General features: G+C 38.4%; 1 protein-coding gene across 1 annotated transcript in view; it reads right to left on the bottom strand.

Moving 5' to 3' along the window:
• The window catches only part of DPY19L2 (dpy-19 like 2), a 132,317-nt gene extending 117,138 nt beyond the window's left edge, over window positions 1–15,179 (bottom strand). The window contains exons 1-4 of the mRNA XM_058296781.1: window positions 14,520–15,179; window positions 10,494–10,518; window positions 9,173–9,260; window positions 7,039–7,176 (exon numbers count right to left, since the gene is read on the bottom strand). Coding sequence (XP_058152764.1) covers window positions 7,039–7,176; window positions 9,173–9,260; window positions 10,494–10,518; window positions 14,520–14,931 — 663 coding nt within the window. The 5' untranslated portion in view covers window positions 14,932–15,179. The remainder of the gene's footprint in view (window positions 1–7,038; window positions 7,177–9,172; window positions 9,261–10,493; window positions 10,519–14,519) is intronic.
• Between the last annotated feature and the right edge of the window lie 4,663 nt (window positions 15,180–19,842).

The following is a 19,842-nucleotide window of genomic DNA, read 5'->3' as shown; positions in this document are numbered from 1 at the left end:
GTGTCTCTTAGAGAAAACAAAACAAAACAGACAACAAGTAGACAACAAACAAAAACAACAAGCTAACAGATGAGGGAGCCATCTCAAGGGGGGAAATGTATAAATTTCCATATGGCTACAAATTACAGTTAAGTGAATAACTTAAAGAAAACTGAAAGATCGTAATATTTTGTAACACATTTTATATGTAGACTATATTAAAACCCTCAAAACTATAAAATATGAATTTGTACAAAAAGACAATAAATATTTAATTCAGTAGTAAATCAGGAAAAAGCTAATTAAGCCTTCAATGTGATCTATTTTACTAGGTAGATTGTGTTGGAACATAGTCCTCAATGGATCTCATCTGTCCACACGTTTTGAGAATGAGAACTGACCACCCTTTATTCTGGACCATCATTCTGAAGATGTTTTAGAGTGAGCAGCTTTGGAAGAAAGAATGCTGCCCCACAGCAAAGTATAGTTTTGCTTACAGCCTTAGAAAATAGAGACAGTGTTTCATTTGGAGCAAAGGGCATTGTACTCACTGGCCATTAAAAAAGATCTAGAGTCCTTTCCTACAACGCAATCAAATATGTATGCAGGTGTAGCAGTTTGGTATTATTTATGAATTCCAAAAATAGATATTTGATTGTGTTTGTAAACTGGTACCTCTGGGCCTATTAGATTGTATGAAAATCAGAGGTTTCACTTTTACTTGATTAAATTATAATTAGAGCTTTGATTGAGCCACATCAGTAGGACTCACAGAGAAAACAACCTGGCAGAGGAGAAAGTTGGGTTTTTGAAGCTGGAGCCCTGGGAGGTGAATACAGAAGAGAAGAACACAGAGGAATAGAGACAGCTCCATAGACACGGCAGAGGCCCTGGAAAGAGAGAGAGCCTGAGAACCTACAACTGCAGCTGAGCCTGGAGAGGAGCAAACCCTGGGAGAGCAACAAGACTTATCCCAGCCTACAGCCAAGATAGAAAGAAGCTGGACTGCAGATCCAGGAAGAGGAAGCCTGAACTCCTGCAGAGACTGGCAGCCATCTTGTTCCAACACGTGCCAACAGACTTTGGTGAGGGAAGTAATTTACTCTTTATGGCCTTGTGACTGCAAGCTTCTACCCCAAATAAATACCCTTTTTGTAAAAACACCCCCTTTCTGGTATTTTGTATCAGCACCCTTTTGGCTGACTACTACAGCAAGGTATTATTAGTTCCTCTTCACAACACCCTGTTGAAATTAGGACTCAGAGAACTGGCATAAAAAATCTAATACTCCGGGTTCTGATAATGCTGTGAATAATAAACTTTATTTTCTGACCCAGAATCTTAATTCTTCCACCATTATCCACAAAACTATGGCAAGCTAATTTGTCCGATATCTCATAGATCTTTAAAATTTGCTGAAATGTAAATAAATTGAGAAGTGTTAGAGAAGCTATAGAGAAAGTGTTTTCATTTGCTAATGTAAGTTTTTTAAAAATCCTGTTTTACTCAATATTAAGTTTTTAAGATTCACCCATGTTGCTGTTGATAACTGGAAAATGTGCTTGCTGAAATTTCTTCAGTTAAGCAGCTTTGAAAATTCTAAAACTAATTGAGCTCATTTTCTATCAATTTTAGAAATTTACTCTTTGCACATAGTTCCGAGGGATATTAACCAGACCTTCTCAGTTTTGCTTACAGCAATAAGATAATGTCTCAAAGCAAAATCAGAGGAAGGAACCACGAAAGGCTTGCACCTCCATAAATATATCTAAACTGTGGTTTATTAGCCACTGAAATCAAGGACAAGTTGAATATACGTGAGACAACACAGGACTGAGAAATTGCATGTACCCTCCCCACACATTAGTTTTTGTTGTTTTAACTTGTTTTCCTTCTCATCTACACAGTCTCTTTTTTTTTCCCCCTTTAAAAACCCTTTTTCCCGTTTTCATTTTCAACTGGTTTTGGGAAGATTCCCCCAGTTCCTTGCTTGAGTACTCGCAATAAATCACCTTCTCACTAAAAGACTTGTTTGTCCTTTGTAGGGTGGGAACAGGCAGGCCTGTCTATTGGAAATAGCCATCCTTATGTTAACACCGTGTATAATTGTAATTCATTCATATTTGCTGCTGAATAATATTCCATTGTAAAATATATGCTTCAGTCTCCTTTGAATGAATGCTAGAATGTTGCCCAGTAGTGTAAAATAAACTTATTTTTAACTCTATGCTTATCTCCAGGGACAGCTAGAGTCTGGTTCTGATCCTTGGCCAAGATAAGGTTAAGATGGGTTGGTTGTGAGTTACAGTGTGCTAATTAAAGTTTGAAACTCACCTGGAGCACCCAGGGCCACCAGTTTACATTGTATAGAGACATGCAGATTGATGGTTTATACCTGGCTTAACCATCTACATGGCCTGCCCTGGAAATATCTGTCTGAGCTCCCCTGACCAAGATTCTTCTCACTTATCTTAGGGGTTAGGACAGTTTGGGATTGTTTATGATTTGCAAAAAGAAATACAGATGATATCTGTAAACTGGGCGGTTGCTCTGGCATGATAATCCTTTGATTGTTATTAGATTCAGCTGAGATGTCAGGTTAAATTATGTAAAGACAATCCTCCCAGGGCCCACTGGATGGAATGTGGGAGAGTATGGGCCATGATGTGGACCATTGACCATGAGGTGCAGAGATGCCCAGAGATGTACTTGCCGGGTACAATGGATGTGTCATGATGAGGGGAGTGAGTGTTGCTGGGGGGAGTGGTGGGGTGGGGGTGGTGGGGCTGAATGGGACCTCATATATATATATATATTTTTTTTTAATGTAACATTTTTACAAAATCAATTAAAAAAATAATAATAAAAAGACTAGGCTCTGATCCAACCACATCATTAGAGTGCAAGTCCCAGCCCCTTTGGGATGATACAACAGACTCTCACACAGAAGTAGACACACAGAAGCAGATACGCAGGGAAAGTGCTCCATAAACACAGTCCTGGGAAGAGAGATGAGCCTGATAGTCTATAGCTGACCTGTGGAGAGACCACAGCAGCTGAGCCAGAAAGAAATGAGCCCTGGTGAGAGTGACAAGCCTTATGCCAGCCTACAACTGAGACTGGAAGAACCTGGGACCACAGAGCCTTAAGAAGGAGGAAGGCTGAACCCTCGCAGGGACTCACAATCATCTTACCCCAACATGGGGCAACAGACTTTAGCGAGGGAAGTAACTTATGCTTTATGACCTTATGACCGTAAGCTTCTACCCCAAATAAATATCCTTCATAAATGCCAACAAATTTCTAGTACTTTGCAGTAGCACTCCTTTAGCTGACTAATACAGGCATGATATGTGAATGATGTTGATGTGTAGAGTTCTGCTTTTGCACTGTTTTTAATCAGATTTAGGTATTGTGGAAGGCAGCCTACAAGATGGCCTCCAGTGGTACCACCCACTGCTATTCACATCATCATGTAAAACCTTCCCCCCTTCAGTGTAGGTTGGGCTCACTTCTAACAAACAGAATACAGCAGAAGTGATTATACAACCAAGTTAGGTTTAGTCTTGGGTGCTCTCTCTTGTGAGCTCTTTCCCTCTCTTGTCCTCACTCTGGGGGATACTAGCAGCTAAGTTGTACGGCAGCCCTGAGGTGACCTTGGAAGCAGATCACCCTCTACTTGAGACTTGAACTGATTACAGCATTAGGAGAGAACCTGAGCCAGAACTATGCAGTTAAGCCATGCCCAGATATCTGGCCCTGGGAGATAATGTTTGTTGTTATTAGCTGCTAAATTTTAGAGTTACTTGTTGTGCAGCTATAAATACCCAATATAGGTATCAATATTATACTTGCTTTACAAAAAGAATTAGGATGTTTTCCTTCATTTCTCAGTGCTCTGAAACAATTTAAGTGTGGTAGAATTCCCCCTCTGAAACTGCCTGAGCCTGGTGCTTAATAACTTTCTTTGTATTTTCTGAGGAAAATTTTTAAGCTTTCCAACTGAAATGAGCTCAGTTTCTGTAATCTGTATATCCTCAGAAATGATCAAGTTTTATTTGCGTAGAGATCTTCAATATAGTCTCATGATGTTTCTAAATGGTTTCAAAGTTTATTTCCCTTTTGTCATTCTTTATTGTGTATATTTGTACTTTCTCCCTTTTGTCTTGACCAAGTTAGCTATTTGTCTATTTTTCACGAAAAGGGATTTTATTAATTAGTCTGTTTTCTCTATTCACCAGCTCATCAATTCTACTTTTATCTTCCTGATTTTTCATTGGGCTTTCCCATGGTCAACTTTCTTTTTTTAAATTTTCTCAGCTGTGGTTTTAAATTATTGATTTTTATCCTTTCACTGTTACTGATACAAGTGTTATGAATTTTCCTCTGGTTCCATAAATTCTGTTATGCAATGTTTTCAGTGTCATTGCTTTTTTTAATTAAGTAATTTTGGTTTGTATTTCCCCTTTCACACAAGTTGTTTGATAATTAGAAGGTTTTTTGTTTTTTTAAAATTTCCATAGGGGAATGACCTTTCTGTTTTGCTGTTATTATTTGCAATTTCTAGGGTTTTTGCAATGTTATCAGAAAGTGTTATTTGTAATATTTCTATTTTATGTAAATAATGTTTCCTTTGTGCTCTAACATATCAATTTTTGTGACTGTGTGGTGGGCACTTGAGAAGATGCACATCCTTTACGTTCAGGGTGGATGTGCCATATATATCCATCAGATCCACAAAGTGATTGCAGTCCATTTTGCCGTATATTTATATCCTCGCATTGCAATCTCCTGAGCAGACTCAGTGTATATGAAAGGGACATAAAAAGAAAGAAGTAGCTGGATAGAGCTGGAAGGCTGAGTGGTCAATACCTGTTTATACATATGATGAGGTGAGATGGAATAAAACTGTCAATGGAAAATTTCCAAATTTATGGTAATAAAGATACATTACAGGAGAAATTTTTAAATAATGAGAATGAATTATAATGAAAACTAAATATATCTAAATGTGTGGGATACAAAAAAGCAGTGCCTAGTGGGGCACTTATAATATGAAATTCCTTAAAAAGAAAAAAGGTTTTTAAACAAGGATATAAACATCCACCTTAAAAAGCAAGAGAAGAGCAAAGTAAACTCGAAGTAAGTTGAAGGAAGGAAATAAAAGAGGAGAAATCAATAGAATAAACAGAGAAAGATCAATGAAGCCAAAAGCTAGATTTCTGTAAATAGCAATAAAATGAATATCAAATTGCATGCTTCATATATGACCAGTTATGTATGTCAATTATACCTCAAACTGTTGTAAAAACTTTTTATAAAGGCATAAGTATTGGAAGATAAAAAGTAAAACTGCCTGTATTCAAACATCAGCATGTGCTTGGAAATTCCAAAGGAATCTACAGAAAAGCTACAAGAACCATTAAGTAAATTCATCAAGATGGAAGTACAAGGTCAGTTTTCAAAATCAAGTGTAATTCTCTACAACCAGCAACAGCAACAACAAAAAAAGGGAAAATTAACATTTTAAGTAATACCACTTACAATAGCAAAAAGAATGAAATAGTTAGGGAAGAAGTGTATACTGAAATACAGAAAACATTGGTGAGACAAATTTTTTAAATGATTAACAAATAGTAGACCTATATCATGATCAAGGAACTATATAATTTGTAGAGTAATGTTTAGTAATATGTGTTGAACATATCTTCTCTTACTCTGGCTTCTTCCTCTTTACTGAATAAGCTTTGTAGAGATGTAACCACCATGTAACAAAATGCACCTATTTTAAGCATATATTTCTTTGAGTTTTGACCAACGTATAACCTGTATAACCACCAACACAATCTAATTATAAAATATTTCATAGTGCCAAGGAGTTATCACCTGCTCCTTTGCATTAATACCCTTTCCCCATTAAATTGTCTTGGCACATTTGTTGAAAATTGGCTGATCATATCATGTGTAGATCTATTTCTGGACTCTACTGTTTTGTTCATCCATATGTCTGTACTTAACAACAATACCACACTGTCTTGATTACTGTAGCTTTGCAGAATCTCTTGAAATAAGTAGTCCTCCAACTTTGCTTTTCCTTTTCAAAATTACATTTCCCAATTAATGTTAGCATCAGCTTGTCAACATCTCCAAAAAATCTTACTGAAATTTTTCTTGGGATTGCATTGGATTTATAAATATATTTGGGAAAAACTGACAACAGTGAAAATATTGAGTCTTCCAATCCATGATCAACAGCCTGGGAAGCAGAATAAAGATGACTTCTACCATATTTAAAATCTTTTAATTGTTTTAAAATATCTGTAGTGAAAATTACAGAAGGGAAATAAATACTTATTCTAGGAGGTTGATCATACGTATCTGCATATTATTCTCCAACAATGTATTTTTTAACATTTCAAAATCAAAATGATACTAATTTTTAATAGCTATGGAGAAATAACTAAAAACAATTTTTAACTAACCATAGATTATAAGATACCTTTAATCGCAAAAGTAGAGCTGATAATGTCAAATCTAGCATTTAGCTTAGGTACTCACGAATTGATTTTATTGTTTTTTCAATTTCTAGAATTTGCAGACTACCATAAAATCTACCCTTTGGGCTGCACATTGGAAGGTGTCACAGATTTTTCGCTATGTGGCTAAATCAATCTTATTTTATTCATGTGACTCTAGTATCCTGCTCATCGCTCTCAGCCCCTTCCTGTGGTCATCTGTCCAACTCCTTTGGTCTCCAAAGTCAACAGGCCTTCCCCTTACAAAACCTTCCTTGGTTCCCACCACTCTCCTTTCCATGTGGGCTGTCTCCTGCCCTGCTCGTTACTTCCATAATAAGGTTCTATTCTTTGAGTTCATGTGTTCAGTTTCTGGAGTCCATAAAGTTTAGGAGAGGAAATTCTGATACTCTGTTCAATTCTAAGGACACATACAACTAATAAATCTAAAAGTCCTCTCCCATCATTAGGCTCATTTAATATTTTTCTCTAATGATAAAAAGGATCACTGTACACATAGAATTTCTCTCAAAATATTACTCACCTCTGGATAAAGATGGAAGCGCTTCACTGTATTAATTACAAGGGGATATTCAGTAAGCCTGTCATTCATAATCATCCACAGCCCTTCCAAAAATGAAGGTGCTTCGATAATGGTCTTGAAGTAGGAATAATAAAGTCCCTAAAAAAGGGCACATGTTGATGTAAGTAAAACTTGAAAATATTTTTTTTTAACTCTTCTTAGAACAATTTCTTCAGAAGAAAAAGGAAAAGTCAGCATAAGACTTCCTAATTACTCCTTGCATTCTTGGATTCAAAAAAGCAAGTACTTTCAGGTTTTTGCTGCACTATTCCTTCAACTTTTCTGTAGGTTTGAGAAGTTTCAGACTAAAGAGTTAGAGGAGAGGTCAAATATTTTAAGGAGCTTTTTCAATCTTGCTTTAAAATATACATATACAATATATTCTTAATTCTACCAATCCTGATTTTACTCCCACACTATGAGATGCTTGAAGATTGAAATCTGATGAATTCTATTACCAACAAATGCTTTCATGTCCCTGTACAGTTTTGCATATAGAAAAATAATTTTTCCCACATTCTTGAGAAATTTTATATAATGATCATTAGCCTATGAGATGGAGTGTGCAACCTACTTCATAGCTCCATCTAATGCCTCTCCACAAAGGGAAAGCTAAATAAATGTCAACTGACTACTGTTGCGCACAAATGCTGAGTACTGAAAAGGGGAAATTTTAACATATTATTCCATATGAAATAATGGCTTTATTGGCTAGTAAAAGTTAAAGGGATTAACAAAATCACGTTGTTTTTAGATTAATTACTTCCCTTATTGAGTTCCTGCTTTTCCTCCCGAAATTCATAGGCAATAAAGGGCCACATTGTCTGTAATACACTCCCCCCAAAAAAACAATCAAAAAATCATCAACTCTACACTCATTCCTGCCTCATCCACCTGCTTAATTTTTGACAGATTCGGTGTCAACAGGGGCTACTAAATTGAACTTTGTTTTAGCATATGTGAAAGGCCAATGCCCGACAGTTTTGATTGATAAAAGAGTTAATATAAGGATTTTCTTTTCTGCTTAGGAGGGCTAAACAAGCCAGTACTACACAGGATCGCTAACATGCGTAGGTCTATGTTGAGAGAGAGAATAAATTTATTAAGTGTGTTTAGTAATAATGGCTATGGTTTTTGAGTCAGGTACTGTGCTGTATGCTTCCATTCATTATCTCACTGCATTCTCACAAAAACCCTTAAGGTTGGCATTATTTCTAACTAAGAGCTGAGGTTACCTGAGACTCAGAGGCTAACCAGCCATCACACAGCTATGTCCAGAACTGCTTTGTGAATCCAGTGATCTGTCACCAAAGCCCAGACTCAGCTACATCTTTCTTTAATAATATTTTATGTCCTCTCTTTGGAAATATTTTAAAATATTTAAATGCCAAAGAAATGTTAACAAATCTAACTCCTCAAAGCATTAAGAAAGCTCTAGGAGTGCAGTTTAAAAGGCAGTGTCTGGAGAGCCAGGAGATCCAGCTGCCATTCTTCGCTTGACCCCTCACTAGCTAGGAGCAGACCTGGAGGACTTCCATGGTCACCCCTCAATGTAAACTGCAATTCTGACATGTGTCACCTCATTTAATCTTCACAATAAGTAGGACAGCTCTGTATGGTGGATAACATTATCTCCTTTTCATAGATAAACAATCAAAAGACCTGGGATAGTCTTAAAGACATTATATTAAAAATTCTCTCTTAAAAGAGATTATCTTGAAATCAAAAGAAAGCTAAAAAAATATTAAAGGGCCAGATGAAACATGGAATCTCTATCATCTGACTCTCACCCAAAAGAAAGTAATTTCTGATAACATTTGACACCCCTATATCACTTCTTAAATATCATCTTTCTTTGCTCTCCTTCTCCCTCAGCTATTATAATTGATCTTTATTAAAGAGAAGTCTGCATTAGAAAAGAGAGAGATGAGATAAGCAAAAGGAACCCCAAACACTTTTCTATTTAAATAATAAACCTGGGTTATTGAGAAACACTGCAATTCATCAAAAGATCATTTTTCAGTTCCTAATAAATTTCCACTTTATCCTACTAGTCTTATATTACAAATTAATTCATTAGAAGAAAGGACCTAACCATTTCAGTGCGAAAGGTCATCTCCCGTTCCAAAGATGAGAGGTGAGAAAAATGACGATCATTTTCAAAAAGTGTTACTAAATGTATCCTAGAAAAAAAAAAAAAATGAAGCACCATATTATAAGAAAAATAACAGGTTTCAAAACCAGTATTAAATAATTAAGTTACAGATAAGCAATGTAAAGAAGCTATAAAAAGGAAAAATACAGTTTTATAACAAATATTGGGATAATTTTATAACTTGCTTACTAACTACATTTTTAGGCACCCAGTGAAACACACACATGAAATTCTTTAACTCATTGGTTCTTAATCTTAACTGTATCCCTAAAAGTCCCATGGCTCTCTCCAGCCCTCCGTAGACCCTAGGCCTCTAAATCAGAACAGAAGCTGGGTTTTTCGTTGGTTTGTTTTTTGTTTTTAATTTCACAAGTGATTCTAATGTCCCAAGTTTGGGAAATACCACTGTAACTGGTTAAAAGTACCCAGAATATAATTTTAAATAAAATTACTCCTGATAAAGGCAATTTCAAAATATGTATAATACCATATAAAGGATCAACTTTCAGGTGTAAAAGAACACAAGACTGTCTAAAATAATTTATTAGTGCAAGTCAAGAAAATAGCTGTAGGCAGTTTAAAATGTAATAAGCAAAGTTATAGTTGTCAGAGTACCGACAGTTTTAAGAAATGCTTCCAATCATTATAGCCTTGATTGTAACATCAAATCTCCCAACCAGAGAAACACTGTCACCACAGAACATGGGGCAGATCCCATTCCTTGCCACAAGCAGAGATCCTAGAGCTCAGTTAGATATGAATACATGGCAGAGAGAAAATATTACTAACATGTTATTTATACAGAAGATTCTTGTGTAAAATTAGGTGTATATGTATGCACACTGAAAGACTTCAAGTCATTAACTCTATGTTACCATCTCAGGGTCCTCATCTTTATTTCTACAAGACTTCCAATTGATAGGTGGTACTAAAACTTTATCTCTAAATATATGTCACTAACAACACACAATCTAAAATAAGAGAGGTTTTTTGATGAAAATAAACATGCAAAATACACTTGTCTAAAGTTGGATATTTAAATAAATACAGTGGTGAATTCTTAGTAAAGCAGAAATATTTTAATGCATAAATTATTATTCTCTTAATGTATGTATTTTGTAAATGCCACTTCACATGAGGTTTATGAAAATTGTATGCTTGTTAAATTGGTGGACAAGTAGTCATTGCTTTATTGTATGCAAAGAGTGATGGCAAAGTTTAATGCAAATCTTATTTATTTCAAACTGAAACTAAATCTTACCAATGCAAAATTCCCACAAAGGCAGCTGCAAAGAGAAAGAAAGAAGAAAGTCACTACAAACTGCTTTATTACAAAATACCTTTAAAACAAGCATTCCAAATACATTACTCAACTTGGCTAACAAAATAAATACAAACTGATTCAATAAAGAAATTAATTAAAAACAAATCACTGCAATGACCTGAAAATTCCCAGTCATGCTTCTCCCTCTTTTCCCATATTCCTAACACCCTCCTATACTTCTCAGAAGATTTACTTGTTTTATACTATTATGAGAAATTTACAGTTTTTGTACTGGCCACAAGCAAAGAATGGTTTTCACATTTTAAAAGGGTTGTAAAAATCAGGAAGATGAAGCAACAGAAACCACCTTCAAAAGTGGTATTTACTATGTGGCTCTTTACGACAAACATTGATGATCTTTGTTTTATAATATAGTCACTACATATACTAACTCTTTCTAATATAAACTGAAACACCTTAAAATTCAAACTTATATTCTTCTCTCTCAAATTAAGCAGATGCCCCTCTGATGATACTTCATGGATTTTGAGAGATACAGAGACTGCCCTTTCCAACTATATTTGTATGCTCTTTCTTACTCTCCTGACAATTACTGCCATTCTATCCAAAAGTCATACTTATTATATATGCTGGCAGAAACCCTTCAAAATAATATTTAAGGAAAATGAGGAGATCATACATCCTCTTCAAATCCATCTGGCTTTTCAAAGATATTCAAAATCCTCTTGTCTCTACCACGTCCCTCCCCTGGCCCTACATTCCGTTCTTACCCACTTCCACCAAAAAAAAGTGACACCATGGCATAAGGCTGTCAATATTCTAAATGCATAAAATGCTCATCACTACACCTTTTTTTGTGAGAAAAACTATGTCTCTTGAATCCCTTCATCCTATCTCTACCAAACTCAAGTCTGAAGAGGACCCAGCCTTACTCTTTATTGAAATGAGGACTATTTGACGCAAGGACTATCTGACGCAAGCACTCCCATCTTCTCTTATCTCCACTTCAACATTTCTCTAAATCCTCGCTTTCCTATTCTCTACCATCTGAGAAGTATCTCTCCTCTGTTATACAGTTAGCATTTCATCTCTATTCTTTTAATTCCATCCCTCCCAGATATAAGACTTTGCCTCATCAGTTATTCCCTCTGTTAAAACCTCTCCTTCAACCTTTAAACTTTAATTTTCCCAGGCCTTAAAACACTGCTCTTGATCTAATACCTCTTCAGACTGTGAGACATTCTTCCTTGAGCTCCCTCCTTCTCTCCTCCCACTCCTACCCTCTCTCTTTCTCACTGTCGCTTTCCATTTACTATAAAATTATTGGCCAATCTTTTTCTCCTAATTCCCTATTACTCTTTTAAACGACCTGTTAGTCTTCTAATTCAATGGTCTCTGTCAATCCTCATGTTTTTCCACCTCTCTATAGCATATGATTAGGTTTCTTAGGTTTCTTCCTCTCATCTTTCATCACACAGAACTCTCCCAGTTCTATTTCTCTGACAACTCCATTTTTATATGCTTAATTGGTTTCTCCTTTTCATCTATTAAACTTAAGTTTAAAAGTTTTCTCCAAGTGCCTTTCCTTTACCCACTTTTCTCTCTCCACATTGGTATCCTTGGCAACCTCACTTAATCTTAGTTTCAACTATCGCATCTACATGGGTAATTCCCATGGATAGCTCTGAACCTACTCTTCTTCCTTCTCTTTTTCTGTGTCTCTCTCTTTCTTCAAACGGTGGTCACACACATCTACGAGACTACTGGAAATCTTTACCTCTGTGTCTCAGAGATGCCTCAAAATCATACATCCAAAAATAATTCTTAGCCTTCCTCTAAAAACATACTTATTGTTCTGTACACCACCATGACTTCTTCCCATGACTACGGTTGGAGGTTTTGGCTCTTCTGTCTCTCCTGCTTCCCTTCTACCCCACTACCCACCCAGTTCTGTCAATCTCTCCATCAACTCTTATCAGTCCTTTCCATCACCACCACCACCACCACTACTACTTCCAAGATCATTGTTACTATTGCCTGGATTCTTATAATAGTTTTCTAACTATTCTTTCTGCTTCCTTTCTCACTCCATTTCAGTCCATCTTACAAAATGCTGCCATGTTAATCTTTCCGAAGCACACATCTGATCACATCACTCTTCATTTAAAATCATCCAGAGCCTTCCCATCACCTACAGATGTTCCATTGCCTTAAACCTAGCCTTGAGTCAGACTCTCCATGACTGATCCCAACCGACCTTTTCAATTCACTTCCTACTTCCTTTTCTTTTTGTACTCTTCATTTTAGCCTAACTTTGCTACCATATTTTCTTACTTCCATGACTTTGATGATGCTGTTCTAACAATCTCTAAAATGTGTTCTTCACAGCTCCATACATCCAAATCATAGCATTTTAGTCACAATTCAAATCCCACCTTTTCCTAAAGTTTTTCCTGGTTTCCCACTTCCTAAAGAATAAGTTTCTTCTTCCAAACTACCAAAACACTTAGTATAGTCATTCACTATTTTATACAACATTCATTGAGCACCTTCATACATGCCTTCTAATACATGCCAGACATGCATGTATTAGAGCATGTGTTTGGGATGGCAAAGCAGGTTGCTTTCCAAAGCCTTACTGATTCTAGATGTGGAGTGTAACTGTTAGCATAATTAGACATGGGATAATATCAAGTATTCTATTTTTTTTCATTTTTTATAATTAGAGCTTTCAGGCATTTTATTTTTTAAAAGTTGGTAATCCTATACATAAACTTATTGAACTTAAAATTCATCATACATTTACTTCCTTTTTCAGGTTGACCTAGTAAATCTTTAGCGTCATTGATTTTGACTGCTAAATAAGGAAATCGTCCCTTGTCTGGGTGATTTGAGAGCATAATTCGTCTATGAGCATCTCTTATTTTTATTTTATAGGCAGTAGGACTTACGCTCAGTATTACTGTTGCTTCCGATTTTGCCATCTTGGGCTCAAACCCACCTCTGTAATAGCCACCGCTGAAGGCAGTTTTTTTGAAGACTTTGAACAACTTGTTTTACTTAAGACTCCATATGCGTCATGGCTTGCAAAACGTTACGAACAGCAAATCCTGCAGCAACAATAGTCGGTACTGGCCAGCGCTCGGGCTCGGCGGCCCTGCTGTGAGCGTGAGCGCAGCTCATTCCAGCCCAGAGGCCGCGGCCAACACCCCCCACGCCCACCTCCCCACCTCCCCACCCCGCTCCACTCCCGCCTCTACCCGAAAGAGGCGCCAACACCTTCCAAGTATTGACATCAACGGTTAGGTTACGGTGGAAAAGAAATTGCAATCACTTAGGTTGGGAGGCATGTTAATTTATGCCAGAGGACTAGACCCAAATTGATTTTACTGAAACAGCAACAAAGTTTAAGGTACTTCTCCGGTTACAGAAAATAAGGTACGTAAATGGAGGAAGAAAAATCTTTCAAGTGCTTAAAGGAGGAAGAAAATTCCCCAATTTTAGGCACTGAAGCTGCAGAGCAAGATGGAAGTAAATGGATACCTACATGGGCAACACATTATCTATTTTTACCTCATTTTCACTATCAATGATCTCAACTAACTGAAAACAAACAAAAAACTTTCCTTTATCTAAGGTTCAGAGGAACTCGTCTCCCCTCACCAAGAGCTAGCCTATCATTTTCACAAACTGTAATAATTGGCTGACCTGATTAAGATGACCTTTTATTGATGCCCAAATAACTACCTTGCCCAAAACCCTGGCCAAAACGTTGAAAATAAGGACTAAGGGGCTGGGGATTCTTGCCAGCGATTCTCAGGAGCTCGGACCTTCTCATTATTGCTGCCAGGTGGCCACAAACGCTTGCTCGTTGCCCTCATCTCCTTCCAGACACACTTCGCGCAGTGAGGCTTAGAGGGAAGGGCCTACGGCGCCCCCACCCCCGGCCGGGTGCCCAGCACTGCGCGGCTCGCACGAGGGCGTCCCCTCTGCTCTGCTCACCGATGCCGAGGTGGGTCCTGCCCGAGAACTGGTATGTCTTCAATGTCGAGAACTGGTATGTCTTCAATGTGGCCATCTTTTCGCGGAGTTGCTCCATGACACAGTGGAGGAATTGTAAACGCCCGAGAAGAAGGTGCTTTGCGACCACTTTCAGTGGCGGGGACCTTTTGGGGCTCAGGTTTCGGTTCCTCCGCGACGTACATTCCCGGGCGCCCCGTGGCAGGTTCCTGCCGCCTAGGTACGAAGCCTGCAGAAACAGCTCCTCCTTTTCCACCTGCTCCTGCGGCTCCGCCTCCATCTCCGGCTCCCCTGCGCCCGTAGCCCGGCGTCGCCGCTTAGGCGGCATGGCGCGGGAAGACTGCGTTGGCCTTGGAGATGCTTCTCTGTGCTTATTCCTCGTTTGCCCCACCATTTTCTCATAGTCCCTCTTCGGTTCGGATGGAGCTGGGTCACTCTCCGGCGCAGGCCCAGCCGAGTCAGGGCGAGGTCCCAAGGGACCTGGCTCCGCTCGCAGCCTCAACGACTCATCCTAGCCGCCGTTGCGGACCCCGCGTCGTCAAGGCGACCGCGAAACGCAGGGCGGGAGCGAGAAGCCCAGGCTGCCGGGCGCGCGGCGCCCCTCACTGCCCACCCCGCCGCGCGCGGCGCCCCTCACTGCCCCGCCCCCCCCGCGCACCGCCCCTCACTGCCCCGCCCCCCCCGCGCACCGCCCCTCACTGCCCCGCCCCCCGCGCGTGCCGCCCCTGCCCCGCCCCCCGCGCACACGGACCCCGGCGCGCCCCTCCTCCTTGCTCCGCCCCCTGCGCGCAGCCCCCACCCCGCGTGCCCAGCGCACTGCTCCTCACTGCACCGCTCGGCGCGCACCGCGTTCTTTCCACGAGCTAGCCCTAGCGCGTCGCTTTGGCTGTGCTGGTACTGGTGACCCGGTTAGGTGAAGTCTCCATAATTTACTCCTTTCTTAGAGATCAAACTTAACTTTGGCGTTTTTACCAAAAAGTGCATGTTTTGAGGTAATTAAATGGGGAGGACATCTTCGTGAAATGAAGTAACCATAGAAAGAGAGCCAGGGAGGCCAGCAAACCCTACTGGAAGCCTGTGCAGCGTCTACGCACATGGCGGACATCTCTCCTCACCTCCTACAAGCACGATGAATTGAGCATTCAGTGACCCATTTTATAGGCTCAGCTCCATGAAGGAATGGCCTGAGGCCACGCGGGAATAGGTGACAAGGTCCAAGTGGAGCCCGGTGGGTCTGACCCCAGAGGCTCAGGTTGATGCTCGTGAGATGATATCGTGATTTCCGCTTGGAAGATAGCGCCTGCCAATCTATTCTTGAAATGAAACTAACTTCCAACAAGGTTCCTCAGAATTCCTCAGCCCTAGAAGCATGGTGTTCCGGGCTCTCATCTTCCTAAACCAAACAGACCCCCCAGCAGCTGCAGGGGGGGAGTTCTTAGCCTCAGTCACTACAAGCCCATACATATAGCGGCAGCAGCTGACACGCAGGTCCAGGGGCCATTAACATTTTCCATGTCTTCTGTCACAGGTCATGCCTCTGGAGTTCACACCAATTCACCTCACATCTGTTTTATTATGGATGAGATCGAACTCCTGAGGATCCCCGTGGCCCCCATCTGATCTATAGCTTATTTTGGGCAGATTCATCTCCCCAGTAGGACACTGCTCAGAAATATTCTTGGCTCTCCCATAGCCCACAGATAAAATGTAATCTCCTTGGCTGCAAATCAATGCCTTCAATAATCTACCCCAATCTTCCCTTTCAATTTAAATTTCTCACTTCGCAGGACACAAACACTCCATTCAGATCTTTCCAAGGGAAAGTCCACAGCATGAAACCCTATAACTGTCCCTTACTCATCATGAAAGGTCTTCATATGGAGAGCCTCCTTTTCTCCCTGCCCATCAGAATTCTCTCACCTTCCAAACTCCAGTCCATCTCTCCAATACACATTAATTCCCCTCTTCTCTGAAAGTCTAAAGCACTTACTGACAGTACTTGTCACTTACTTAAATTCAGTATGCTGGTAATACTAATTGGGTTTTTTGTAATCTTTTTGCAAGGAACTCTTACCACCTTGAGCATTGCATCTTGGTGCTCAAAATGTTTTCCCATGTAATTCACACAATAATTATTAGGAATCCAAAGATCACAGGGATAGTAACTTGCCAAAGTTTTAAACAGCCAATGAATTCTGTCTATTCAATACTGAGTTTAAAATACACTAAGAAAACCAAGCTATGTATAGGTTGACAAAAGAAAAATATTCTAGAATGAATATGCAAACTCAAAACACATTCTTACCCTTGAAAGTACAATCTGATCAGTTTTGCCATTTATTTTTATTTTTTTCTAAGATTTTATTTATTTATTTAATCCCACCCCCCTCCCCCGGTTGTCTGTTCTCTGTGTCTATTTGCTGCGTCTTGTTTCTTTGTCCACTTCTGCTGTTGTCAGCGGCCCGGGAAGTGTGGGCGGCGCCACTCCTGGGCAGGCTGCACTTTCTTTTGTGCTGGGCGGCTCTCCTTACGGGCGAACTCCTTGTGCGTGGGGCTCCCCTACGCGGGGGACACTCCTGCGTGGCAGGGCACTCGTGCGCATCAGCACTGCGCATGGGCCAGCTCCACATGGGTCAAGGAGGCCCGGGGTTTGAACCGCGGACCTCCCATGTGGTAGACGGATGCCCTAACCATTGGGCCAAGTCCGTTTTCCCAGTTTTGCCTTTTAAAAATTAATCTTTTCATAAGGATAGCCACTATTCTATTTTTCATATCAGTGAAAATTTAGGAATAACCCCACTGCCAAACAAAGTATGGAACACTCATAATATGGAGCATTGTGGACACTAAAGTTATATTTTTAATAAATATTTTAAGATAGGGGTAAATTCTCATGATATAGTGTTAAGGAAAAATTAAGATATATTGTATGATTCAGAAATATAGTAAATGCAAAGGAATAACTATGTGCAGGGGACATTCTAAACCCTTACATAGAGGACTCACCTAGGAAGATTGCCAGTGCAATGACCCTAAGCCAGTTATTTGGCTACTCTAGAAAAAAATTTTTTATCCAAAAGATAAGGGAAGTTATATCTACCTTATAGCCATAATTAAATGAGATAATGTTTGTAAAGCACCTAAAACATAGTAGGTGCTCAATAAATAAGTGTTCCTTTATCTTGTTCTAGATATATCTTTTTTTCAGGGTTAACTGGTATTACTTCCAATTATATTTTTGCTCACCTGAATTCTTTGTCATCAAGTTATATTTCTGTTATTTATTAGTAATACGAATTCTAGATTCATTAGGTAACTGAGAAAACTGAGAGATTGTTACCTAAATAAATATGCATTCCATTACTAAGGAGAGAAATAGCTTTGCATATGAGAGGATACATGGTATTTAGTTTTAATCACAGTTGAATAGACTTATGGTATGTTTCCATTTTTAAACTATAACTTCTCCAGCAAGGATTATTTATTTTGATCAGTCATTTGGGTCACATTTTGGTTATATGCTTATTGATGACAGTAGCTTGAACCAGTAAACCAAATACTTCTTCTATGATGAATTGACAATTGAAATAGCACCTTATAATTCAATATACTCCCCAGTTATCTCATCCTGTTTGAAATGGAAAGACCTCATGATTGAAAAATTATTCTTCTTGTGTAAAAATGCTAATCTAATCCTGTACAGAACAGTTAAGACTCTGCTTATGTTCTGTTTTAGTAAAGCAATCAAAATTTTTTTTGCAAAAAATGCAATAAACTACATAACCAGCAGATGGCAATAATGACCCATAAATCAGAACTTTAAAAAGTTTTGGCTACAGTATTTTTAAATTTACTTTTAAAGAGAAAAAAATCACTGATCTTATAATAAATCAGTTTACTTTAATAAATATGACATGTCGGAATATTCCAAATGTAACCCCACATGGAAATAATTACATTGTATATAATTTCATATGTCAAAATAAGCAAAATCATCATAGTCAGGGTTTGGTTTTCCAAGTAATAATGACTTTAATTGAATTGATTCAGATAATTTCCTACCAAACTTAAATGTTTTAACTTTCAGTAATAGATACATAGATGTTTAAGTGAATAGCTAAGTTATATCTATATCTATCTTGGTTCAGTGGGACAGTATAAATAGAATTAGTTTAGTAAATACCACTTTGAAAATGTTATATAATCATTTAAACTACTAATTACACTTTAATTGATAATCCTCAGCATAAAAATGTGTTTTTATTTCGGCAGTTTCACAGTTTTTTATGCAATTAAGGTACTTCTTTCCCATTTATGGTGTAAGGAGTTGGAACTGGCATTAATTATTAGTTATTCCCAAAGAGTGATGGTAAAACTCTTGGAATTTCACAATTGTTATAATTTGATCACATTTCCAGGATTCTTTTAGAGCAATTTATTTAGTGGTTTTTTTTCTCATTTTGATTAAGAAGTTTTAAAGAGACAAGCTAAATGAATGAGATTCCATTTTCATACCTCTAAGACTTTTCCTAGAGTCACAAAGATGAAAATAATTTTATTTAATCACATGTCCCTATTTTTGTCTCCAAAAATAGGATAACCATAGGTATGTTCTTCCTGGAGGCTATTTATGTTGTAGGTAATTTTAAACTGGTCTGTTTTTATAAGTTAAAGGAAACATTAAATATCTGCTTCAGTAAATTCCCTCCCATGAAAAATAAGTGCCTTTGTCCATGTTTATTTTATAAAACAGTCGCTTCAGTCTAAAGCCATTACATATCTTGGATTGATTCTTTTTTAAATAGGAAATTTGCTTCTATTGAATTACTTGAGGCTTTTTTAAAAATTCGAGTTCAATGCCAAATGCATCTTCAAATGAAAATATGGAAATTCACTAAGTGGCAGTGAAGCATACAGCAAGCTTGAGCATAAATGCATCTGCATGTGAGGCTTTGTACAATGCTGCCTTTTGTAACACTGGAGCACTTTATCAATGATAATGAGTTGGGATTTCTAGGAGTTCTAGTCTACTTTCTGAGTCCGTGAGAGAGCTAGTCTTCTTTAAAAACAAACAATACAATACAAAACTGGAGTTCTGTAAGCCATCTATGGTCTGGTAAGAATTGTTCCACTGGCCTATATAAAATTAAATGAAGGCTTCCTTGAACAGCCTTAGGAAGGTGTGCTTCATTCAAAGGGAGGGAGTTCATCCATTGGGCAGATTCCTTCATCCCCAAAGTGGAGAGACTGCTTGCATAGAGTACTCAGTAATCTTTGTTAAATGACTAAACTAATATATACACAA

This window comes from Dasypus novemcinctus, chromosome 5 (assembly GCF_030445035.2).
Source record: "Dasypus novemcinctus isolate mDasNov1 chromosome 5, mDasNov1.1.hap2, whole genome shotgun sequence".
Taxonomy (NCBI): Eukaryota; Metazoa; Chordata; class Mammalia; order Cingulata; family Dasypodidae; genus Dasypus; species Dasypus novemcinctus.
This window is presented reverse-complemented; position numbering and strand designations above follow the sequence as displayed.